The 23,000-nt window shown below is 34.4% G+C and overlaps 1 protein-coding gene across 5 annotated transcripts in view; it reads right to left on the reverse strand.

Moving 5' to 3' along the window:
* Positions 1 to 2,163: 2,163 nt before the first annotated feature.
* Positions 2,164 to 23,000, reverse strand: part of LOC106882203 (nuclear receptor coactivator 5) — a 92,750-nt gene continuing 71,913 nt past the window's right edge. For 2 of the 5 annotated variants that reach the window (XM_014932809.2, XM_014932800.2), the window contains exons 9-10: positions 22,434 to 22,703; positions 12,854 to 18,706 (exon numbers count right to left, since the gene is read on the reverse strand). In XM_014932809.2, coding sequence (XP_014788295.1) covers positions 18,132 to 18,706; positions 22,434 to 22,703 — 845 coding nt within the window. In that variant the 3' untranslated portion in view covers positions 12,854 to 18,131. Of the gene's footprint in view, positions 3,398 to 4,917; positions 4,982 to 8,174; positions 8,264 to 12,853; positions 18,707 to 22,433; positions 22,704 to 23,000 lie in introns of those variants that run through there. The other 3 variants (XR_001410971.2, XM_014932812.2, XM_014932818.2) reach the window with 3 other exon arrangements.

A 23,000-nucleotide genomic window follows, 5' to 3' on the forward strand; every position in this document is an offset into this window, starting at 1 on the left:
AATATTTTGACAAATTAAATTTAAATGTTGAAGTGAATCTAACGGATTTTGTGTGTTATTTTAAATGGCTTATAAACACCTTCCACGCTGCAATTGTTATATATATATCATCATTTAGCACCCTGACATATGTTGGACCATACACACACATACCATCATGGGATAGGCAAAATCTTTGTGTATGTGCTTATATACATATAAATAAGTACACATATAATTGGGTTTCTTTATCCAAAATGCTATTGTCAAGTCTACATCTGCTACATCCCCTGCCATTTTGACACTTTCTCATCTCTCCACCAATTGTACTTCCTTCTCTTTACTGTATTAGTCTGCTGGTGTAACTAAGAATATCAGCCCCAATACCTCTTACCAACACCCTTTCAATACTGCCAGTCATCATTCCTTCTCCTGAAAGCCACTAGTCTCTCTTGCCTCAATAGCTCTGTTTCTACTATAATTTTGTAACCTTTGCCCCACCATATTTTTGCTCATCACTCACTCACTCTATTCAACTTCTCAGATATAGACATGTATAGGGTGAAAAGACAAATAATAGAGTCATTTGTGTGTCGCACAGAAAGCTTTGTGGTATTTGTTCTAATGATTTGAATTCCAAGCTAAAATCCCACTGAAATCAACTTTACCTTTCATATTTTAAGGGTAGACAAAAAGGTACCAATCCAAGACAGTGAAGTGGTGAAACTGTAAGAACATTGAACTGGGTGCCTTGTGGTATTTGTTTCAGTTTAATGCATTTTGAATTCAAATCCCATCATGGCTTATTTGGGTGGTAGATCTAACCTATCATCCATTTTAACACCACCACCTGGCATCTCTCTGTTGCAAGCATTCAAACCAGAAATCTGGTTTGAGAACACCTTTCTCCTTCCCACCAGTCTGGGAAGCCTTGTAATGGGTCATGGGCACTGCCTTCCTTCCTGGCAAAAAGAAAAAAGAACTTCACCATTGTTACAATAAAACTGACCCCCATATACTCTGTAAAGTGATTGACAAACAAGTATAGACAATGTAGGCTCAAGAGGATTCTTTCATTTTGCTAAGGACATACTGGTACTGGTGCTAAGGACATCTCTGGTACTGGTGCTGCAATAAAATGTAGCCATTCACTTGGTAAAGTGGTTTATAAGAACATCTAGCCATAGTAACCAAGTTAAAGATTAAATGTACAAGTGAGACATGGTTCTCTAACCCATCTGGGAGAACAGTAACTTTGAATAAGAACTACCTCAGCTCCTGATACTTGTCCAACTTATGCCAGTGTGGAAAGCAGACGAAATAATATGGAAGCTAAAAAAAGGAGTTCTAGAAGTTATAAAAATAAAGAACTGTCCTGAAAGTTAAGAACAGAAGAAAAAGTTGGAATTGCCATGGTTACCAGAAAGGTAGTTCAGTGTAAAACATCATCATCATCTTTAACGTCGGCTTTCCATGCTAGCATGGGTTGGACGATTTGATAGAGAACTGGTGAACCAGATGGCTACACCAGGCTCCAATCTGATTTGGCAGAGTTTCTACAGCTGGATGCCCTTCCTAACGCCAACCACTCAGAGAGTGTAGTGGGTGCTTTTACATACCACCGGCACAAAGGCCAGTCAGGCGGTACTGGCAACGGCCACGCTCAAAATGGTGTATTTTACGTGCCACCTGCACAAGAGTCAATCCAGCGGCACTGGCAACGATCTCGCTCGAATGTCTTACACGTGCCATCATGATTTTGCTTTCGCTTGCCCCACAATCTAATACTTTGTTACTTTCTGGAAGTTTCCTAAAAGTGGCAAAACTGTTCCAAACAGTCCACCTTAACAGCTGTTGATACTCCATATCACTGGAGTACTGTTCCCTTTCTTTTTGATGGGATGCTTCTTTTAATCATTGACATCAAAACTCAAATAACATCAAAACTCTTGGCTACCTAAGTTCTTCATCAGAAGGTATATTTTCTAAAAACACTAACCATAAGCATTTCAAACTTCCTATAACTGTCCCTAATTGTTAACTGAAACTGATCCAATTAACTCTTTCTCTATGTTATAAAAAAGTAAAAAAATGACTTCCCTTTGGGGCAGATAGATCTATGTGCATGTGCCAGTTTTCTGATTCAAGAGAAATTTACATGAAGAAATGTAATACAAGTTGAAATAAATGTATGACCACCTTTTTATTGAGAACATGAATTTGAAATCAAGAAACAATATTTTTAGGTTAAATATAATGGATAAACAATGAAGATAAGTAATGTTGGGATGTTGAAATTCTGTAGATGTTACACTGACGAAATATTTGCTGTTGATTAAAGAGAAGAAAGCAATGTTTTTTTCTTTTCTGAGAAAATGTAGTTGGTGAATGAGGTAACACTAAACATCTATATAACATTACACTGACGACGCTGGAGACTAATTCGAATGTTTTGATGAATGGAATTCAAATTTGTTTTGTTTCTAAAATTAAGAATTACTTTTAGATGAATTAAAGCAGTGAATAATTGAAAACAATGGGAATTGAAGTAAATGATGGTAGAGGAGACATTGTTAGAGAAGGGTTGTTTAAAGTCACCAATTGTTTATTGGAGTTTTATCAAGAATAACACCTCCCAAACTTTTATTCACTATAGAACAATAAAATTTAAGATTTGGAGGATACATCATTTGTGCTCCGACATCAAGTGTATTCTGTGAGATAATTTGATAACGATATATCAGAACTACTCAAAAGCTTTGTTAGACAAGACAGCAGAATAAAAACTGAATAAACCTGTAAACTCAAAAACTCCCAGTTTAGTGTTAACATCATACCTGAAATTGCAATCATGGTAAATTCATTGTGAAAGACTAATAAAAAACCCACAGCCACCTTTTGCTCTGCAGAAATGACAGGGGATAGTAATTCTAGAGTTATTGGAAGTGGTACTAGATTGATATCATATTTGATAACAGTAGTAATAGGATGTTGACAGTTTAATGTGATGAGATTTTCCAGGTTTTTTTTAAACAAAATACCACAGAAGATATGGATGGCTACATGAACAGTTGATATTCTCTCATTATCCTATTGATTTAGGTGTCTTTAAACTTTTCAGTAAAACCAATAAGTTGGACAGGAAACAGTTCTTACAACAAAAATGTCCTAAAGAGGTGATCAATACACAGAAATGACAGGAATCATCTAACAAAGATGTCTGGAAAATAAAAGAATTTTTTTCTTTATATATAATTATGAATGTTTCTGAAAATGATGTCACATGAGATGCTGGGTAAAGGTAGACATGGTTTCTCCATATCCTTCAGAATGGTTTTTCGTCAAATTTTGCAGTATCTCCTGCATCAAGTCAATGCCGTACATGAGTTCTTGCACTACATACGCATCCATCTGTTTTCTGAAACATAAAAGAAAATTAATTGTTAGTGAGATTCAATGGTGATTGTAACCAAAGTGAACAAGAAATAAATACGATTCTATAGATGAATTTTAATTAATGTACTGAATTACAACAAAATTTTAAAAAATGACTTTTAAAAATATTATATTAAATATGAAAGGTAACAAGTTAGCCACAATATAGAAATTTGTTTAAGAGTATATGATTCTTCATTAAGTCTAATAATACACAACTTTATCCCCATCAACTCAATTTTGGTTCTTATTACACTTCATAATTTAATCTTGCTAATTCTATCATTAATGCAGATGTGGATGCATCTGATAGCTGTCTGTACTGTAATCAAGAAGGCACTTAAGAACAGCCTTCCGGAAAAGGATCTAGATATAAAGAAGTGATAAGTTGGGTGGAAAAGTTATTAAGCTGTTAGCATATTATGACATATATATATATATATATATATATATATACAGTAAATATGTTATTAGACTTTTGGGCATGACAATATTCTACATTACCTCAGTTCAACTAAAATAAGTAGTGACCTTTTCTGAGTAAACCCCCCACCCCACCTGTTACTAGCATGTTTTCCAGCTGAAAAATATGTCACCCAGAGATTTCGTAAAAAAAAATTACAAAAATACAGCCCATTTAACCAGGGGTGTCTACTGCTAACTCATAAAAGATGTATTTCCAGACAATAATTGGTTTTACAATAAACAACACCAAGTTATGAGAAAATACCAGAAAATTTCTCTTGATTGACTTATAAAAACCACACACACACACAGACATTCTCCTTGAAAGGGTATGGAAAAGGTAGTAGTCTGACCCCAAAAAGACTATAAAGAAACAACCTGCAAATAAAGTTGTTTCTATTTTCTATATTTATCTACTCAGTCATACATATAAATCTACTACTTAAATACTAGTTTTTAATAGTTAATTTCCAAACAAATGACATCACGCATATTAAACAAGTGTAAAGGATGGACCCGTACATAAATGCATAAATCTGAAACTGAAATTCTTTGATATGTTCAAATTTAAATTTCATTATTTTTCAAACATTTCGAATTGAATCTCAATTTCAAAAGAAAACTCTGAAATTCGAATCTGATTTGAGCTATTAAAGATTAGTGGTGGTGATATAGTAGAGTTGGTGAGAATTCAAGTGAAGAGAAGGAAGAAATTGAACAAAGTTCAAAGGAGTTAGGAATAACGAGGATATCAAGAAACAAGTGCACAAAGTGGATTTAGGTGAAGACATGAAATGCATTCAACAAGTTTACAAGAGCCAAAGGTCCCTAAGAGTAAACTTTTGAGCCTTGATTGCAAGTACCAGATGAGATTGGAGCCAATGTAGGTTTACCTCAGGAAGGATCAGTCATTCAAAAATACACAACTCAATTGAAGAAAGCTTTTGGTAAGATATCAAAGAAACCATCTTATGTTACTATAGTGAAAAGAGCTAGAGGTGGGTGAGAATAAGATGGATATCAGAATACAGAACTAACATGGAGTTCTCTGGCCAGGTTGTACTGTTGTCTAGAGAATAAAAACGCCCTTAAGTGCAGCCACCTGAAAAAGGAATAGATTTTGCATAAAAATAAATTTTTGTAGATCATAGTGGTATATTTATTCTAATGTTCTTAAATTGTTAAAAAAGTTTCATTTAACATCCACTATTCCATACTAGTATGGGTTAAAAGAATATGCATTGTGCATAGTATAGTAGACAAGATATTGCACTTCCTATCACTAATCCTTATTTGCTTTCCAATAAGTCTTTTTTCACTTTATTCACCTTTGAATGCTGAGCTACAGGATGATTTGTTAGTGTGGAAATGTCAATGTTATTTTTTTGCTCAATGCTTTTCATGTGAGGACATGGAAGATTTAGCATGCACACAGATATGAGCTTCCAAGGCAATGGTCGGCCCAAGAAACAGTAGAAGACACTTGCTCAAAATGCCACTGCATATCATCTGGAACAAGCGAGACCAAGTGGTAACACAGCAAACTCTGTATTCACGCAGCCATAGTTAGGCTTATATTGATGATTATAATAAACATTTTCTGTATATTTAATATAATTTTCTTTAATGTAGCCTTTAACTACAAAAAAGTTCCCCACTTATGGACAAAATTATTATTGTATATTATGAAAATTCTAAAAGTAGAGAAGATTACTAGGACATTGTAAATACAATCTTAAAATAATTTCCTGTACACTATCATGAGGAAAATCAGGCGCAAGAATGGCCAATAGACACAAGTGTGACGATGTGGTTAAGAAGCTTGCTTTCTAATCATATAGTTTCAGGATCAATCCCACTGAACATCACTTTAGGCAACTGTCTTCTACAACAGTCCTGGGCTGACCAGTCTTTTGAGTGGATTTGGTAGACAGGAACTGAAAGAAGCCTGCCACACCATTAACATCATTTGTTGCCCATGTTCCATGGTGGCTTGGGTTGGACTGTATGTATGTGTGTGTGTACTGTGTACCCTTGCCTTTACATCATGTGATGGTTGTCAACAAGCATCACTGTCATACAAATGATGTTTCCAGTCTTCCATGAAACATGTTTGGCCATGGAGAAATATTACTTTTCATGGAAACAGGAAGGTTGGTGAGAGGAAGGGCATCCAGCTGTAGAAAATCTGCCTCAACAAATTCTGCTTGATCTATGCAAGCATTGGAAAAGTGGACATTAAGTGATGATGATGATGATGACGACTGCCATGAGTATCCTCATTTAATGTCCATTTTTCTAAGCTAGTATGATGGCTTTGTTGCAGTCTCTAATCATCTGATACACGCAGAGAAGAGAAGATTGGTAATCTGTTACTGTTGATTTTGTCCTTTTTTGCCTTTAACTATTAATTTACAACTAAATGATATTTTACTGCCGGAACTGTTAAAACAGGAATTTAACTACAACAGTCTCAATGAAAGATCTACACATATAGGATGGTTTCTTTGATATCTTACAGAATAACAACACTGGCAATTTTCCACTGTTCTAGAGATGAATGAAAGCACTATGCAAATATTATTAGTAAGAGGCAGTTAAGGTCGAGTGTAAACATATATTATTATCAGCTATTGAAATAACAGTGTATACAGATTAGGCAAAAGCAAAACAAATGTAAACTGATGGTGACAATGAAGGTACTTATTTTACTGTCTAAAACTCATCAAATAAGTAATAGTAATGCTCTGGAGTTTACTTAAAAGTTTATAATTCTCCTCTTGGACAACCCTTTACAACACAATCTCTAGTTATCCTCTAAATGGTAGGAGACTAAAGGCCTTAAAGTATATAGGGTTTCCCTATTTTAATACTAATGAAAGGATTAATATAGAAGTGACAGATTATGTAGTAAGAGGAAAGTAACTTAAAGGATTTCTATCCTTCTCGAATACCATCAAAAACAGTTTGAAAGTGGTCATTATGGTAATAGTAAATATAATTGAATATTTTCCCAAATAGAAAATAATAACAATAACAACAACAAGCTTATTGTGTACAGGTGCACAAGTAGGAAATGGGTAAAATGGGGGACAGAAAGCAGTAACAATTCAAGTAAATAGGGACAGGATAAAACATAAGAAGACAGAAAGGTGATGAGTAAAAGAGGAAGGGGTGCACAGGTACATCAGGAGGGTGTAGGTGAATTTTGTGAAGCATGATATTTTTGAAGATACAATGTTCTGACAGCTGACAGTTGATGCTTCAACAATTCTGAATGTGAAAAAAAAAAAAAAGTGTCTTTGAGAGTCAAGGGTATTACAAATGGTAAAAGTACTGAATTAAAGTAAAATTGGGCAAGAATTTTGTTGGAAAATAGTGGATAATCTTATGGATTTCTAATGAGTAAGCTGTTGATGGTTCAAGATATGGTGACTGACAGAGGTTATTCATCTGCCTCTGGATAGCTTCCAGTAGATTGATATTCTGGACAAGATGAGTGTTCCAGACTAGAGATGCGAAAAAGTATGGATGTACCGTAGCCATATATAGCTGTGAGTAGCTGACAAAGGTCTTACTGAGTGATATATAGACACCTTCAGCCTTTTTCGTGATTTTAGAGATGGTTTGTCTCACATAGATCATTGTTGACAATAATGCCTAAATTACATTCACCAGTAGACTGATATTGATGTTGTGGAGTGAGTAGGTAAATTCTGGGTTCCTCTAAACATGTATTGTAGTACACTTGTCTACAGCCAACTTCAGTGTCCAGTCAGCAATCCATTGCTGTGTCCAGGTCAAATTGAAGGAGAGATTTATAGTGTATGGGTTCTATTCTAATATAGTAACATGCTTCAAGTTAGCATCTATTTTGCTAATATATGCAACAAACATCAGGGGACTAATATTCCTGCTGGACTCCAGACATCATCAAGTCGGATACAGAATATTGTCCTAGTACTGTGACTCCCTCTTTTTGACCAACAATGAAGGACTTCAACTTGTTATATAGATTAGCCCTCATGCCCAATGCAAAGGGCTTCACCTTAAATCATCTGTATGTGATAGAATTAAAGACTTTGGTGAATTTGAGACAGATAACATCCAGCCATGAGCCATCGTCTATAAATCAGGTGATGTCTTTAAGAAATTAGATGAGTTAGATCAAAACTGTGAGGGTCAAATAAAATTATGAAAGTTTCAGAGTGTCTCTCTGACATAGGAGTCTATCAATTTAGCAATACAGTTAGTGAGAATGACTGAATGCTAATTGATAGGTGACATGTGATTACCTTTTTTGAACAGAATAACAACACTGGCAATTTTCCACTGTTCTAGGGTAATGCAGTTATTAAAGCAGAATTGGAAGAGGCCATCACATCTGAGGAGCAGATAAGTAACATCATTAAGGTCAGAAGCATAGTTATATGCTTGCTGTAGTGTAACAGTATTGCAGAAGTAAAATAAAGACATGTTTGGGAATTTGGTGGATTTTCAACAGTAAAAATGCCAGCTTAGCATTCACCAATAAGCTCTGCACACTCCTTGGGTTCATCAGTAATCTGACCCATGTTAGAATTGCAGAGAGGGCTGACAGGAAGGTGAGGCCTGTTTTGAGCATGCATTTCCAGGACATTCTATTAATTGAGTTGGTTGTGATGCATTATTCAAATTTTAGTACTGTTCTTTTTAGTTACACGATTGATATGGTTGGATACTCTGTTTTACCTTCCATTATCCCCCTGTTCTATGTAATCTGTATTCATGTTCAGTATCTCGCTGTTCTTTACTGATAAAGCAAACAGCTGCAGTCTCCCAATCTGCATTTTTTAGGTTTCTAACAAATTTATGTGGTACTGATGCTTCAAATGTAGCCCAGATCCAATTGAACATGATTATTGGACATTGTTGCATTTTAGAACAGTGACCAATTTTGTCACATAGTTCACCCGTACATGAAACTATAGCAATTTTGTTCTGTTTGTCTATCCATACAAAAACAAAAAAACTCTCTAAGTATAAGGCATTCATTAAACAGATTAAATATAATAAAGTGCTTTCATGACTGTTGGCTAGATACAAATATTTAAAAAGATGTGATATGTACTGGAAATAAAAGTATATTACTAAAATATATGCAGTTCAGAGAGTAAATGAATTGTGCTTTATCAGAGTTAAGATATATTTATCAATATGTGCATACAAATGTGCATGTAAATGCTTCTTTTTGAAGACAATAAACTTTAACATTAGAAAAAATAAGTAATAAGAGTTCAGATTCATAGCAGAAAATTCACCTCTATTTTACTAAAATGTTAAACAAACCTAAGAACATTTATTAATGTGATAGTAACACAAAATAAAAAAAAAACTTTCAAATAGTATCAGGTTGGAGTAAAAATAATCACAGTTTTTAACCATAAACTTTAAGCAAGATATCTCAACTCAGAATAAATTTTGAGTAATCATTATTTTAAAGCTTCTTAATCAAAATAACCATTAGATTCTGCACATTTTTGCCAACAAAAAATAATCCTATCTCAGTAGCATTGAATTTTGTTTGTCTTGGAACAGATGAATTCTTTGAAGGCATTTTGAACAAATGCTTGGATGTTGAAGACCTTTTGTAGGTCTGGTGAGTCAGCTGGGTGAGTACTTTTGTAGTCTAGTCTATTTAACTTCTGCAGTCATTTATGAGACATGGTTAAGAGTAGTCATAGAGAAGAATTGGTACTTCTCACTTGACTAAAACTGAACATAAATGTTGCAATTCTTGGGGCATTTTGGTTTATTTCTAGGCATCTCTGCTGTGATGGTTTCATCAGGGTTTAAGAAATATGAGGGGATGATTCCATTTGCCCTGCAGGAATTGACCATAACCTTCCTTTGATGCTTCACTTCAGTCCAGCATGGAGGGCAATCAGTTGTCATATGAATCCGTTTTTTTTCCACATCACAAAGCAGTCAAGATATACATTGTTAGTGTTGCGCCAAAGAAGTACAGAGCAAACAACATAATGGTGTGTTTTAAAATTTTCGTTGAGTCCACATGGCACACATTTGTTGAAAGGTCAACATTTAGTTCTTCTGCAACACAGTTGTTTTGTGTGGGTCAGCTTAATTAATGGTAATCAATTGCATGTCTTCTGCAAATATTCCTCATTTTCACTATGAAAATTTTGGAACTAAATGTTTGTTGATGGTCCCCAGGCCAAATGCTTGGTTGATATTATTAGCAGTTTCCATTGCCTCGTCAATCCAATTTGAACACATGCAATGAAATCACTTGTGTTTTTTCACACCTTTAATTTAATAGTCTAAGAATAAACATCATCATTTTTTTCATGCCAGTATGGGTTGGACAGTAAAAATAAAACTATTGGCAAGAATCAATAGATGAAAACTGCCTCTTTAAAATGGTATATTGCATGTACACAATGAAATAAAAGAATCAAAGTTTAAAATAACAAAAACTGCCACATTTTTGCACCAACCTAATATTTCTTTTACTTCTGTTGGGATTTCTACTGTTTATATTAGAAAAAAAAAATCTCTATTTGGAGTTATAGTCAAAATGATTGACACTGAACATTAAGCTGCATCAGTGCTCATCAGCTGTTGAAAAAAAAACGAGATCTAAATACAAGATGCACCAGGTCACCAAGAATAACAAAAAAACACAAAGAGAAACAAGACATCAAACAAAAAATGGCACACATTGTTTAACCAGATATCAAAGAAACATGTCATTTAACAAAGCCATCCTCAGTCTCAATGATGACCTTGATGCAGCCATGGAAGTAACTGCATGCTCCAAGATTAGGTGTTCTCTGCTCATATTATCTACCACCTTTCTTCTTGACACCCCCCACCACTCAATGATACCTCAAATGCAGCAGTCCAGGGAACTCAAATCAGTATAGCTAAGAGGTCATATAATCACATGGTCCATCCAGCTCTTGCTTGATGAGAATTGTTCTCTCCTCATGTAAGACTTATTTGCAACCAATGTCTCCAGGCACCCCACATTGGATAACGGACTCCACCATCTTGAACTACTCAGCAATAACCATCATTGACCTACTGGGGTTGTTGTTGTTGATGATGATGTTCTGGTTCAACATGAACTGGTCTTCATGACATCTGACTTCTGAGAATGTCTTACCTCTTGGCCATAGATGACACATTTTTATACAAAGGACTTGGTCATGATTTAGAAACTGATGATTTCTAAATTGCTGTGGTTGATGGATAGAGCCAAGAGCATGATATATTGTTTCCTTTTTTGTGTCAGATAGGAATTTGCTATGTTAATGGCATTTATACATCTGGAAGAGAAATGACAAAGTTAAAATTTGTCACATGCACTATAACATGTTAGGTTGCTTCCATTCACGGTCTGTTAAAGTTTGTTCAGAAATATTTAGCACACAGTGTATTTAAACAGCTGACAGGAAATAATAAAGAAAAAAAGAATCCTTTAAATGATTAAATTGTCCCTTAAAGCCAAACCATGACATTCTTCATCTATAAACTTGATTCATTTCTTCACGGTTCAACTGATATTTAAAAAGTTATTTCCAATGATGATTGCTCCACAAGTTGCATTAGTAAGTTTTCTTCAATGACCTTTGGATATTAAACTCTTCATTTCTTGGATTAGTCTGTTGTGAATCATAAACAAAATTCTACTACTTTTTAACTGGTTTACTTTAGTATAGGTGAGGGATCCACATTTTCTACCATAGGAATCATCATCATATCCTCAATTATATTGGCAGCTTGTAAACATCTTATCAAACAATCTCTCAGAACAACTCATCTCTTTGTAGCTGGAGTTGCTATTAATAACAATCTCTCCAGTTACCATCTTCTAAAATCACAACAAGCTAAGTTTACACATTAATTTGCTTAGGGTAGCATAAACCAGATAGATTTTGAGATAAAAACTTAAGTCAATATTTTCCTTGATAGGGAAAACATGTCTTAAGGGTATTTTCTTTCCAGAGACAGTCACTTACCAGAACTTCAATTTTTCAAGGGCAGAAGTTAATTGGTAAATGAATATGAGATGAATATGACACTTGTTAGTAATATCAATTCCTGTATTCTAACAGCATTTCTCTGGATCACATTAGATTCTGTTCTACTGAACAAGCAACATGAATTATGTTTTTACAGGTATGGTGTAGAAAACGTATTGACATCAATCTGTGAAAGAGTAGCAAACTCACCCCTTTCTCCAGGAACCTGAAGTGGTACCTTAGGAAAGTGCTAACAAGCTCTCAGGCCAGAGTTACAATGGGTCCAGATATGTGCTCCCTACAGCTGTGATGGAAAATGATAGCAGCAGCAGTCTGACACTTCCAATTATCTTGGTGGCTTGGTCATTGGTTATTTCACTATCAAGATCCTGGGGATGATGTTAAACTGTACTCAAGTCCCCAACTAATGGGTGGTCCAGTTGAATGTCACTACATTGGCTGAGGCTGGAGTTCCAGCAGATTCTTTTCTGCATCCTTCAGAACAGGCCTGTTCACATCAGAATAGCATAGCTAAGAGTAGTGACTGCGTGATACTCTATTTCATTAAAGGAAGGATATCATGTAGCCCAAGTTGATGATGACCATGATAATATTTTTAAGAATTTCACAACCATGAAGTAGCATCACAGCAACCTAAGAAACAGTCTAAATTTTATTTAAATTCTCAATAAAAATGAGAAAATTATAAGTCAATGAGTTTATTCACTTAGTAATTTACAAAGAAACAAATTTAAAAACCATGAACAAATTATTTAGACAAACTTTTATTCAAATTAATTTGTCTAATACAGATTTGTAACATTTTATGCAAATTAGTAGCCTTGCAAGAGTAGTGAGTGTTGGTTTCGTTGACTTTTAAAACCAATCTCTCTCTAACAAGTTGACCAAATATCTGCATCACATTACACAAATAACAACAGACTCAATTAGGCTTTCAACTTTTTTTATTTTCTAAAATTGTAATTAAATGATCTGTAAATACAATATCTTCACAAGGTAAAAATCAAATATTGCAATACACATTTCAATAGCTACACCCTCTTGTAAAGTGTTTACACAAGATAGCTGGGAACTAACGGAAACTGAAGATGAGCATATTTTTTAGCCTGGCCTGACTATTTACAAGACTGATTCTTTGTCAAAATATCACAGACTAAAATTTTAGGTTAACCTTAAACTGTTTTGAGTAATCATTATTTTAAAGCTTCTTTATCAAACAATAAACGACAATAACTTAATACAGAGATTGAAATGACAAAAATGAAATAAAAATAAATTTTTCTTCATTCAGTGATGTCAGAATTATAAGACCTGAAGTCACTTTAAAACTAGCCAAATTTCTGCAGTACAGCGTATGTGTATATACACACACACAATAAACAAGAACTTACATGCTTGCAGTTCTATATGCTGTGCATAAAGGATATGTACAACTGTTCATAGGATAGCTGGGAGGCCACACCAGTCATTAAAAAAGAGACACAGACTGAATGGTAATGAATCCAATGAGTTGGGATAAATAAATGAGACATTAAGTCAGAGCTCAAGAAGAACCTATACATTTTACACCAATAGCACCCATTTCAAAAAGTCTTTCTACAGATACAATGTTGCTAGCCACAGTTATTTCTGTTTCTTAGCAACAGCTCCAACTATCTTTACTATCACAATTGTACATGATATTGCTAAAGATTGAAGTAGGCAGTGAAACTATCATCTAATCTCTGTATTTAAACCAAATTAACATTGAAAAATGTGAAGTAGAAGATTCTAAGACAAAACAAAAGAAATCAGTGAAATAAAACAGAGTCATGCTTAAAACACCTAAGGGTTTGATTGAAAATACTGACAATGAAATCCATAAGTCAACACTTCAGTTTATTAGAAATGCTAAGCTGTTGGGTGAGCAATTGTTCTACTTCGCTGGAATCTCACACTTATTTCATTTAATTCTTCAATTGGTCTCAGTTTTGTTACTGTGCTCTTAGAGTGAACTCTAAACCACTGAATATATCTCAGCTCAGTTTGCCAATGGAAAGAGTTACATAGTTGTTTCTGAAGAGCTAGACATTAGTGAGACAGTTAAGGTGAGAATTGCAGAGTAAGAAAGAACTGAGTATATTGTCAGGGCATGTTATACAGATGGAAAGACCAAAAGCATAGAGATAGGGGATACATCATACAGTAGTCTATTTCTTTTCTAGACTAGTACCAAGACATCAGTATAGTATTTATCAATAAGATTGTTTAATAATAAGCAATTTAGTTTTGTTCTTTCATAGCAATATGGCTATTTGGTACCATGGTCAGTTTATTCAACTTAGGTCTATTTCAAATGAGTCAGTATTAATTGGACAAAGCAGTGTTCTGTTTATTTACAAGTAATATCAAGAGTCTATTTACAAATAAAACCAATAGAATGAACAGATTCTATGAGCAATGTTACATATACAGTGCTTAACAGTGTATCTCCTGGTTTTGTATTAGCTCACTTGAGTGTTTATTGTTTTGACAAATTAGACCATCATTATCAATTCATGTTAAACACACTTATAGCCAGTTATTCCAAATGTTCTGTTTGACAGCTGGATAAAACTTTATTAAATCTCTTCAAATTCTTTATTATGTAACAAACTAACTGACTGTTTAAGTTTTTGAGAGTAAATAATTCCTCACTTTTTTCTCTAAGATGTTTCTCCATGTTGTTAGTTACAGATAAGGTCATAAGCTTGAAACATATTTTTCACTCCTCACAACAAATGAACTTATTTTATGCATTCATTGTTGTCAACACAGTCCATCACAAGTTTCTTTAATTTGAATTTTACCTTATCTACGCTAATGCCAAGGTTAAATACTTTAAAGTCAAGTATTCAACTAAGAAATGAGAATATCTTCTATTTTTCACCTAAATAAATAAAGAGATCTGTAGTTTAATGTAACCGTATCTACTTTGTGTAGTATTTATAAAATGTTAGAGGGGACACTGTATCATCACACAAACTGCTATTAGTAATATGACTACTGTCTTAGTCTTAATCAGATTTTTTTTTAGAAAATATCTATTATGAAAGCAGCATATTTCTACAGATTTAAATTTTTCTAAAACAAAAATATCTAAAATGGAATAAAGTGATATTATACTTTGGTTGAAATGGCTGACATCTCACACTACTTGTTAAAAGAGAGGGCTATAAATTAATAAATGATGTTGTTGATAGGAATGTAGCATAAGAACATCCAAAGACGCAGTCATTAGCAAAATTATAATGATATTAATAATAATTTGTTTAGTGATTTAAATAACAAAGAGTTATGAGTTTAAGCCCAATGTGTGTGTATGTGTAACACAAAACCTAGTGATTTTGAGAGAAATGAAACATGGGGAAGGATCTATTAACAGTATACATAGATTATCTTGATGATTATGATGATTTGGAAAAATATACAAGAAACAGACTGTTCCTTCAGATATAGATGTTTACAATGGGCATCTTACATACAAAGTATAAAACCTGAGATTTCAGTTTGGATGTATAAAAGTGGGGTTGGAAATTGTGATGTTTATTCCTTTCTTAAAAGCAGTAGTAGCCAGACACTGAGATCAAGATGTAAATGATATATTTCAATAGCTGTTCAGATGACTCATAAGAAAATTGTGGTGAAATATTACAAGAGGTTTTATATTCTGGGTGAAAACATTGTGAATGGGAAAATGAATTTTGGAAAGAAAATGGATGGAGAAAGAGCATACCCAGTAGATGTCAAATAAGCATGTAAAATAGTCAAGCAAGTAACGAAATAGACTACCCAACTGCCATGTTCATTATATGCAATGCAGCATATTTGGAAATGGTTTCACCATTTTACATCTAGTTCTCTATGCTGGTTTGTTTGAGACCCTTTCTAATACTAAGCATCCAACTGTGAGGGAGGAGAAAAACCTGATTATTTACAATGATAATGATGAATTTTCTTAACATGGACAATTTTGTGAGAAGAATATATAAATTGATTATACCCAGTATATTTAATCTGACACTGGCAGGGTTTGAACATTAATAACATAAGTTACTACTACACTCTGGCAACTTTAAATATGATGATGATAAATTTATTGTCATTAGGCAAGAAAGACAATTGTTGTAAGGTGTTCACTGACTCAAAATAGCAAATAACAAGCAGTATTTTTAATTACTATTTGGGGGTTAAATCATCTGTTGTTGAAATTAAATATTGAATAACATTACTGTGTTGTCTTAACCAGCTCCTTTAGTAAATTCTCAAGATAATCGAATGGATACTCTACTAGCTATAATTTAAGTATCCCATTTTCTGAAGTTTAAAATTTTACCACAGTTGACTTTGTGCATTGTTAAAAGTAATCTACAGAACAAAATACCAAAGTTTCCCTCTTTGAACATTGACAAGAAAGTCTCTAATTCAGATTAAACAACCCTGAAAGGATGAAAGGCAAAGCTGAACTCGATGGTATATGAATTTGGTACGCAAAGAGATATAACTAAATATAGTATATTTAATGCATGTCTAATGCGTTATCCATTCCACTGTAAAAATAAAAATAACAAGAACTTCTAATATAGGTACAAGGACACGTATGTTTGGGGTGGGGTATAGTCAATTTAAATGACACAGTACTTAACTGGTACTTATTTTTATCAAATTCAGAAAGATGAAAGACAAAGTCAAGCCAGACGGGAATTAAACTCAGAATATAATTAAATGACACAAGGCATTGTTTCCTGCCACTCTATCAATTCTGTCAAACACAGCCTTCTATATACAACTATGAATACTTCTAATGATTATAACAATCCTTTCTGCTGGAGGTACAGGGCCTCAAATTTGGCAAGAGGGGGACTAGTTGATCACATCAACCCCATTGTTTCACTAGTACTTAATTTATCGACCCCAAACAGATGAAAGGCGAAGTTGACCTTGGTGCAATTTGAACTCAGAACATAGTGACGGGTGAAATACCGCTAAGCATTTCGTCCAGCATGCTAATGATTCTGCCAGCTCGCTGCCTTCTAATGATTATAATAATTACTGTCTAACCATGAAATGTACACTTTTAGTATTTTTATCTTAGAACAGTAGTGACTAACTGAAAGACACACAAAACAATTAAAAATACATAACAAGGGGAGTCATGATAGAATCTAATAAACTGATACCTCCAAAACTAGCTGCTTATAACAGTAATGAGATCCAATGCATTATGGTAGGCAAATGTACAGCCTCATGAAAAAAGTTCAGGTGTAAGGTTTTAAGTGAATGTTATGGTAAAATTGGGTGTCTGTTTAAAAAAATACTCTGTATGTATCTCATTCTATACTACTATCAATTATAAATTAACAACTGCTGCTCTAAAAGAGCTTGTTAAGCCAACTGAGAGCAAGCAATCTGCCTTTATCAAGGACACAATACGTTAGAGAATAAGCTGGACTATATACTTCATTATCAGGTGATAAATTGTACATATAAATTGATATACACCTTCTGTTTTCTCAAGAAAGATACAAAAGACAGATCTATCACCATTTTATAACAGATCTCATGAGATAAGGTAAACATTTGCAGTGGTGCAGAAAAAATTCAATCCATTGATTCTGCTGGCACCAATGTGTTAAATTCAAGACAATGTTATATAGTTATTTAACATTGTTCTCTGCAGTTTTTATTATAATGGATTTTATGGAATAAAACTTTGTGGTAAAATGCCTTCAGCAAGCACTATACCAGATAATATACAAGTTAAAACTGAAATAATTTACAACCAATAGTTTGCATGTGATATAAAAACAACAACGGAAACAAAACAATATTTCCCTTCATCAGTCACAATGAGAATGTCTGTCTGTTGAAAAAAAAAAAAGCAAAAAACAATTTGCTCACTGGAGGAAATTCTTCAATATACACAAATCAGGAAAGTATTTCATGAATGAGTGATCAATGCTAGTAAGATGATAGATTTGTGGAGATGATATAAGACAGTGAAGGAAAATGTCAGTTTTGAAGATCTATTTTTTTTTGAATATCTATTTTTTTCTGTCAAACATAACAAGTATATGTTATGTTTGGTTAAAATAATTCAGACTTTCAATGCAGTATTGCTTCATGTAATTCATAGTATAACAGGGAAATATGATCAAATTGAACAGAAAATAGTGTATCTCAGAATCAATAACGGTTACTGATCCCTACTGAAGATGGAGTAGGTCTGCTTGCCAAATTTTGGTTCATGCCCGTGTTAGGCATTTGTGAAGCCCGCTGTGGACCCCATTGTGGGATGTGTCGGTCCATAGAACTAGGTCCAGAATTATTGGTTGGAAAACGGGGATGATTTTTCACTCCATCAAATGGTAAATTATCACTTCTTTGAGGTAAAGATAGCCCTTTTGCTACAGCAGTAATATTTTCAAGGATATTAGGCCCACTCTGCATCAAATTGTCAAGAGCCCTTTTAACAGTAGGGTTTTCAAAGTTGATAAAAGCTTTCATGTTTGAAGGATTTCCAAAAAAATCAGGGGGAACATCTTCCATATTGCTCATTGCAGCATCAGATTTGGTACGAAGAAGAGGATTGAGCAGTGATGATGACTGTCCATCAGCAGAGTTATCTCCAGCGGTATTAGAAGTAATCATACTTAATATTTTAGATTGAAAATCTGTATCTTTCTGCTGGTTGGGATGCTGTAACAGCATTTTGCTATCAATTCTTCGCTTATCCTCTTCGGCTCTAAAGCCACCTGAACCTGAAGGACAAAAAGATAAACTGAACCACTATTTTACTAATATTGTTATCAATATACAGTATATGTCCATAATAACATTTGACAAAGATAAGGGAAATAATTGTTGTTCACTGATACCAACATATAGTTTGTACCTTCATCTTCCCAGCAATGTTTTCTTTTGGAATATATTTTAGATATGATCTTTTTATTCTCTATGGATATTTGATAACAACAAACATACACAGAGAAATAAAAGGAATATTTCTGACAAAGAAGAATGCAACAGTGAAGTAAAGAAATCATGAATTTAGTTGTAGCCTGATTGTAAGATAGAGAACTAGATGCACTAGAAAAGAAACAAAAATAATAATGAAGTCCCAGTTTCTTCTAAATATACTGCCTCTAAGTGTTTTCTACCAACATCGCTTTCGCCAAATTGCAGCTTTTTCTTTCTCTGCGGTCATCTATACAGTAATATCAGTAAAAATTGTAGTTAATATAAAATTCATAAAAAGGAGATAATAATGTTGTTAACGTTCCACTTACATTGAGACAAGGAAAAACATGAGTACGGCATTCTGAGGTGGAAGGGCTTGGTGTCTCTCAACACCCATGTTGGACACAATACAGGAAATAAGAGGAGGCAGAGAAAACACTGAGACAGAATGCAGCACATCTGTTGACCAAAAGCTTGAGTGGTCAGTGAGTGACTTTACACCAACCAGTTGAGTAGCTTTCCCTGTATGGGAAACAGCAACATTGTCCCTGATGTTAGAGCAATACTCCATTGTGGGCCTCACCTAAGCTTTGCAGAATGCCAGTAATTTTTGGGAACTGAAGTATTTTTTGGCCCCCAAAAGAATCAGTCCTTGAGATGCAGTTCCAGTTATGTTAACAACATGATTTTGCCATAGGAGATTCTTGGTGATACTGAAGTCTAAAATTTGGAGTGATCACGAGGGTTCTAGTTTCTCTTTAGGGTGAGATGCAATAATGTTTTCTTGATCTAAAAAGTAGTTTTGTTATTTTTTGCTATTGAAAGAGACAAGATCATATATCCCCACTGGAGGATACAGTCCAGGTCATTGTTCATGGAGTCAGTGCAGATTTGATGTATGGTGTCTAAGGTGCATGAAGATGATATTTGGTTAGGGAAGAATGACATGTAGTACCTTCTGCAAAGAGTGGACATTATTGGACATGACAGAAAGAGCTCTTTCGACACACCATGATAGTACAATCTAATGAGATTCACAAGCCAAACACTGTTGATTTCTTTACTTCACCATTGCTAATGCTGAGGATAACAACACTGCATTCACCAAATTTCTCTAGGATGAGACTCCATTAGTGAGTGATATAGGAGAGGTCTCCAGTAGTTGGATCAAGTTATATGCAAGCTGGAATTGAGAACACTATTGTATATGGTTGTCTCCATTACATATGTGATAATGAAAGTGAATGTGATAGGGTCAGAGTGGTGCTCTTCTTGAGAATGGGATGCATGCAAACTGTAGTGTGTTTCTAAAGATCTAGTTATACCTCTGTTACGAGGGAGAGTATGCAGAGTTAGGTTTGCTCCTATAAGGAGCAAACTTTCAGGTGCATTGTTTGATAGAAATGGAAAAGACATTGTCAGGGTAGATGGCCTTATTAGTTTGAAGTGACAGGAAGTATCTTTTTGAAGCTTGGAGATGGATGCAAAGCAGGTAGTTAAAGCAAAATCATTCTTGCAAATACTGCTCATAGAACTACCATGATTGAAAAGTAGAATTAAAAAAAGATTTTGTAAAATTGGTGGATATCATTAAGGCATGAGACTAGAAGGATTGGTTATACTTTGAGTGGTGGGAGAGCTCAAGAGTGGTGTGATGCATGGATGTATCCTTGATGATTCAGAGAGTGGTCTTGCAAGAGTTATTGTGCTAAGTAAATGCCATTTAGTTTTTTACTGAAGGATGAGTTTCTCTAGTCATTACTACACTGTTGTGTTTCTTGAACAGTTGCAATGCTGCTATGAGTGAACTAATCAGAGGACGCAGGGTGTCAGTTTTTGTTGTGGAGGGACATTCCTAAGAGAATAGTTTCAGTCACACACCAGTTTCTGATGCGGCAGGAGTGAAGCACATGTGTTGTTAGGGATAGTTAGAATAAATACAGAGGGGAGGGTTATGATATGGTAGAGGATAAATTTGGAAGCAAGAAAGAAGTTAAGGCTATCTGTAGTGTCTGTGTGTTGGTCAGGGAGCATGACGTAAAGGATGGAATAACTTGATGTAGAAAACTGAGGATTACAAAAGAATCCATTTCTCCACTAGTAGCATTGATGTGGCATATGTGAGAACCAAGAAGAATTGTAGTATTGAAATTACTGAAGATGATGACTTTGGAGAGGTAGTGAAGTGAAATGATGTGGCATAAAATGCAGGAGTAGACGTATTAGGAGTAGTGAAGGAAAGAAAGTTTAAGCCAGAGTAACTGGAAGTTGTCATCGCTGATATTTAAGTGAGAAAGATGAGTGACAGTGGAGTGGAAGTGGAGTCAACGTGTATGCAGATACGATCTTTTGGTGTGAAGTTTAAACAAAAAGTGTAGCTTGCACAGCTGAGATGTTGTCTGTAGGTAAGGGTTGAGAAATTTGTGCCTTGGCAAGAGGCAGCATGTTTTTCAGAAGTGATGAGAGGATCTGGGTTGGAACAAAGTCCATGAATGCTGTTCAGCAGATTTAGTTCTGGGAAAGTGTAAAAGACAATGCTGTGTTGATAAGTCATGAGAACCTCCAGCTGGAAATCTGGTTTGAATGCAAGCAACAGAAAAAATCCCACTAAACACATTTGTGGGCCAGGTAGTGTTAAACAGAGTGGCGTGACATGTTTTAACATGCCTATCACCCAGAAAAAAAGATGGATGCCCTATGCTATTTATAACAAGACTAAGAAGAATGGTGGCCAAAACAAGAGGCAAGCAAGATGTCTGTAGCCCCAATGTTTTTTTACAACAGTATTCATTTATTCATTCAGATGGCAGTTTGTAGATTGTGTTTTAAGGGCAGCACTAGCAGAAAGAGAGAGGTGAGAGAGAGAGAGAGAGAGAGAGAGAGAGAAAGAGAAAGAAAGGAACAGGCAGAGACAAAGAGAGAAATAGATCTTGTTAGCTGCCAGTAGTTGATACCACTTGTAAATAAGATCACAACTCTTCTAGATCCATTAGATACTCAAAGGAGAAAAAAAAAATTAAGGATGCTGTTGTCTCATTTCTGCAGAGCTTATGAGCTTATTTACATTCATTTCCCCATTAATCTGGTATCTGTAAATAATAGAATGACACTGTTATCTGTAAAGATTTGGTTGGAAGTATATTTCATTTATTTTCTTTTTGTCTTTGGATTTAATCCTTGTCTGTATATCCTGGTGAAATAGTCAAGATATTTTGCTAAGGTGTGGTTGTTCTGTTTCTATCTCAGAAAATATACTGGTTCAGTTGGATCAAGTATGAGACCTATGTGACAGGGCGGTACTGACAATGAAATGAACAGTTAAAATTCCCCACAGATAGTAATTAGCGGAGTTTATGTAACGACCTCTCACACTCATTTTTGATGTGAGAATTCTAAGAAGGGAGTGGAGAAAGGAGGAAGAACAATATAAGATAGAAAAAGAATCAAAAGTATTTTTTAAAAATGCTTTGCATAATCTGGTGTGCCAAAAGATTATATTCCACAGAAAAAGAAAAAAACAGAACTGACCTTCTGTGGCAGCAGATTGCATGTTCATCTCCATCATTTTCTTCTTTCGATTAGAGACATACAGCAATACTTTATCCAATTCTTCAATTGAGAGATGGCGGCTATCAGCTAATAGATCTAACAAATATCTGATCTCAAATGAAGGTGGATCAAATACTTGAGTTGGTGCAGGTTTTGAAGAATTGTTTTCCTCTTTCATTTGTTGGAGATAACGTTCAAAGTTGCGTGCCACAAGATTCATAGCATCAGCTAATGGCATATTTCTATGCTCTATTGAAAAATAAGAAAATTTTATGAGTTAGAAACGGTCTTCATTTAAGCTTACAAATATTAGCTACAATAATTAACATTAGTGTAAAATATGAAATGTCACAGGCACAAAGAATTGTTCCTGTTTTAATTACAATAGAAATGGAAAATATTAGCATAAAGGGCTAAAACTGAATTTTCTCACAGCAGAAAGAACGATTTATGTGAAAATTAAATATGCAATCTTTATCTGGACAAGGTGACTTATCAATACCAGTAAAATACTATATATATATATATATATATATATATATATAT

Source organism: Octopus bimaculoides, chromosome 1 (assembly GCF_001194135.2).
Source record: "Octopus bimaculoides isolate UCB-OBI-ISO-001 chromosome 1, ASM119413v2, whole genome shotgun sequence".
Taxonomy (NCBI): Eukaryota; Metazoa; Mollusca; class Cephalopoda; order Octopoda; family Octopodidae; genus Octopus; species Octopus bimaculoides.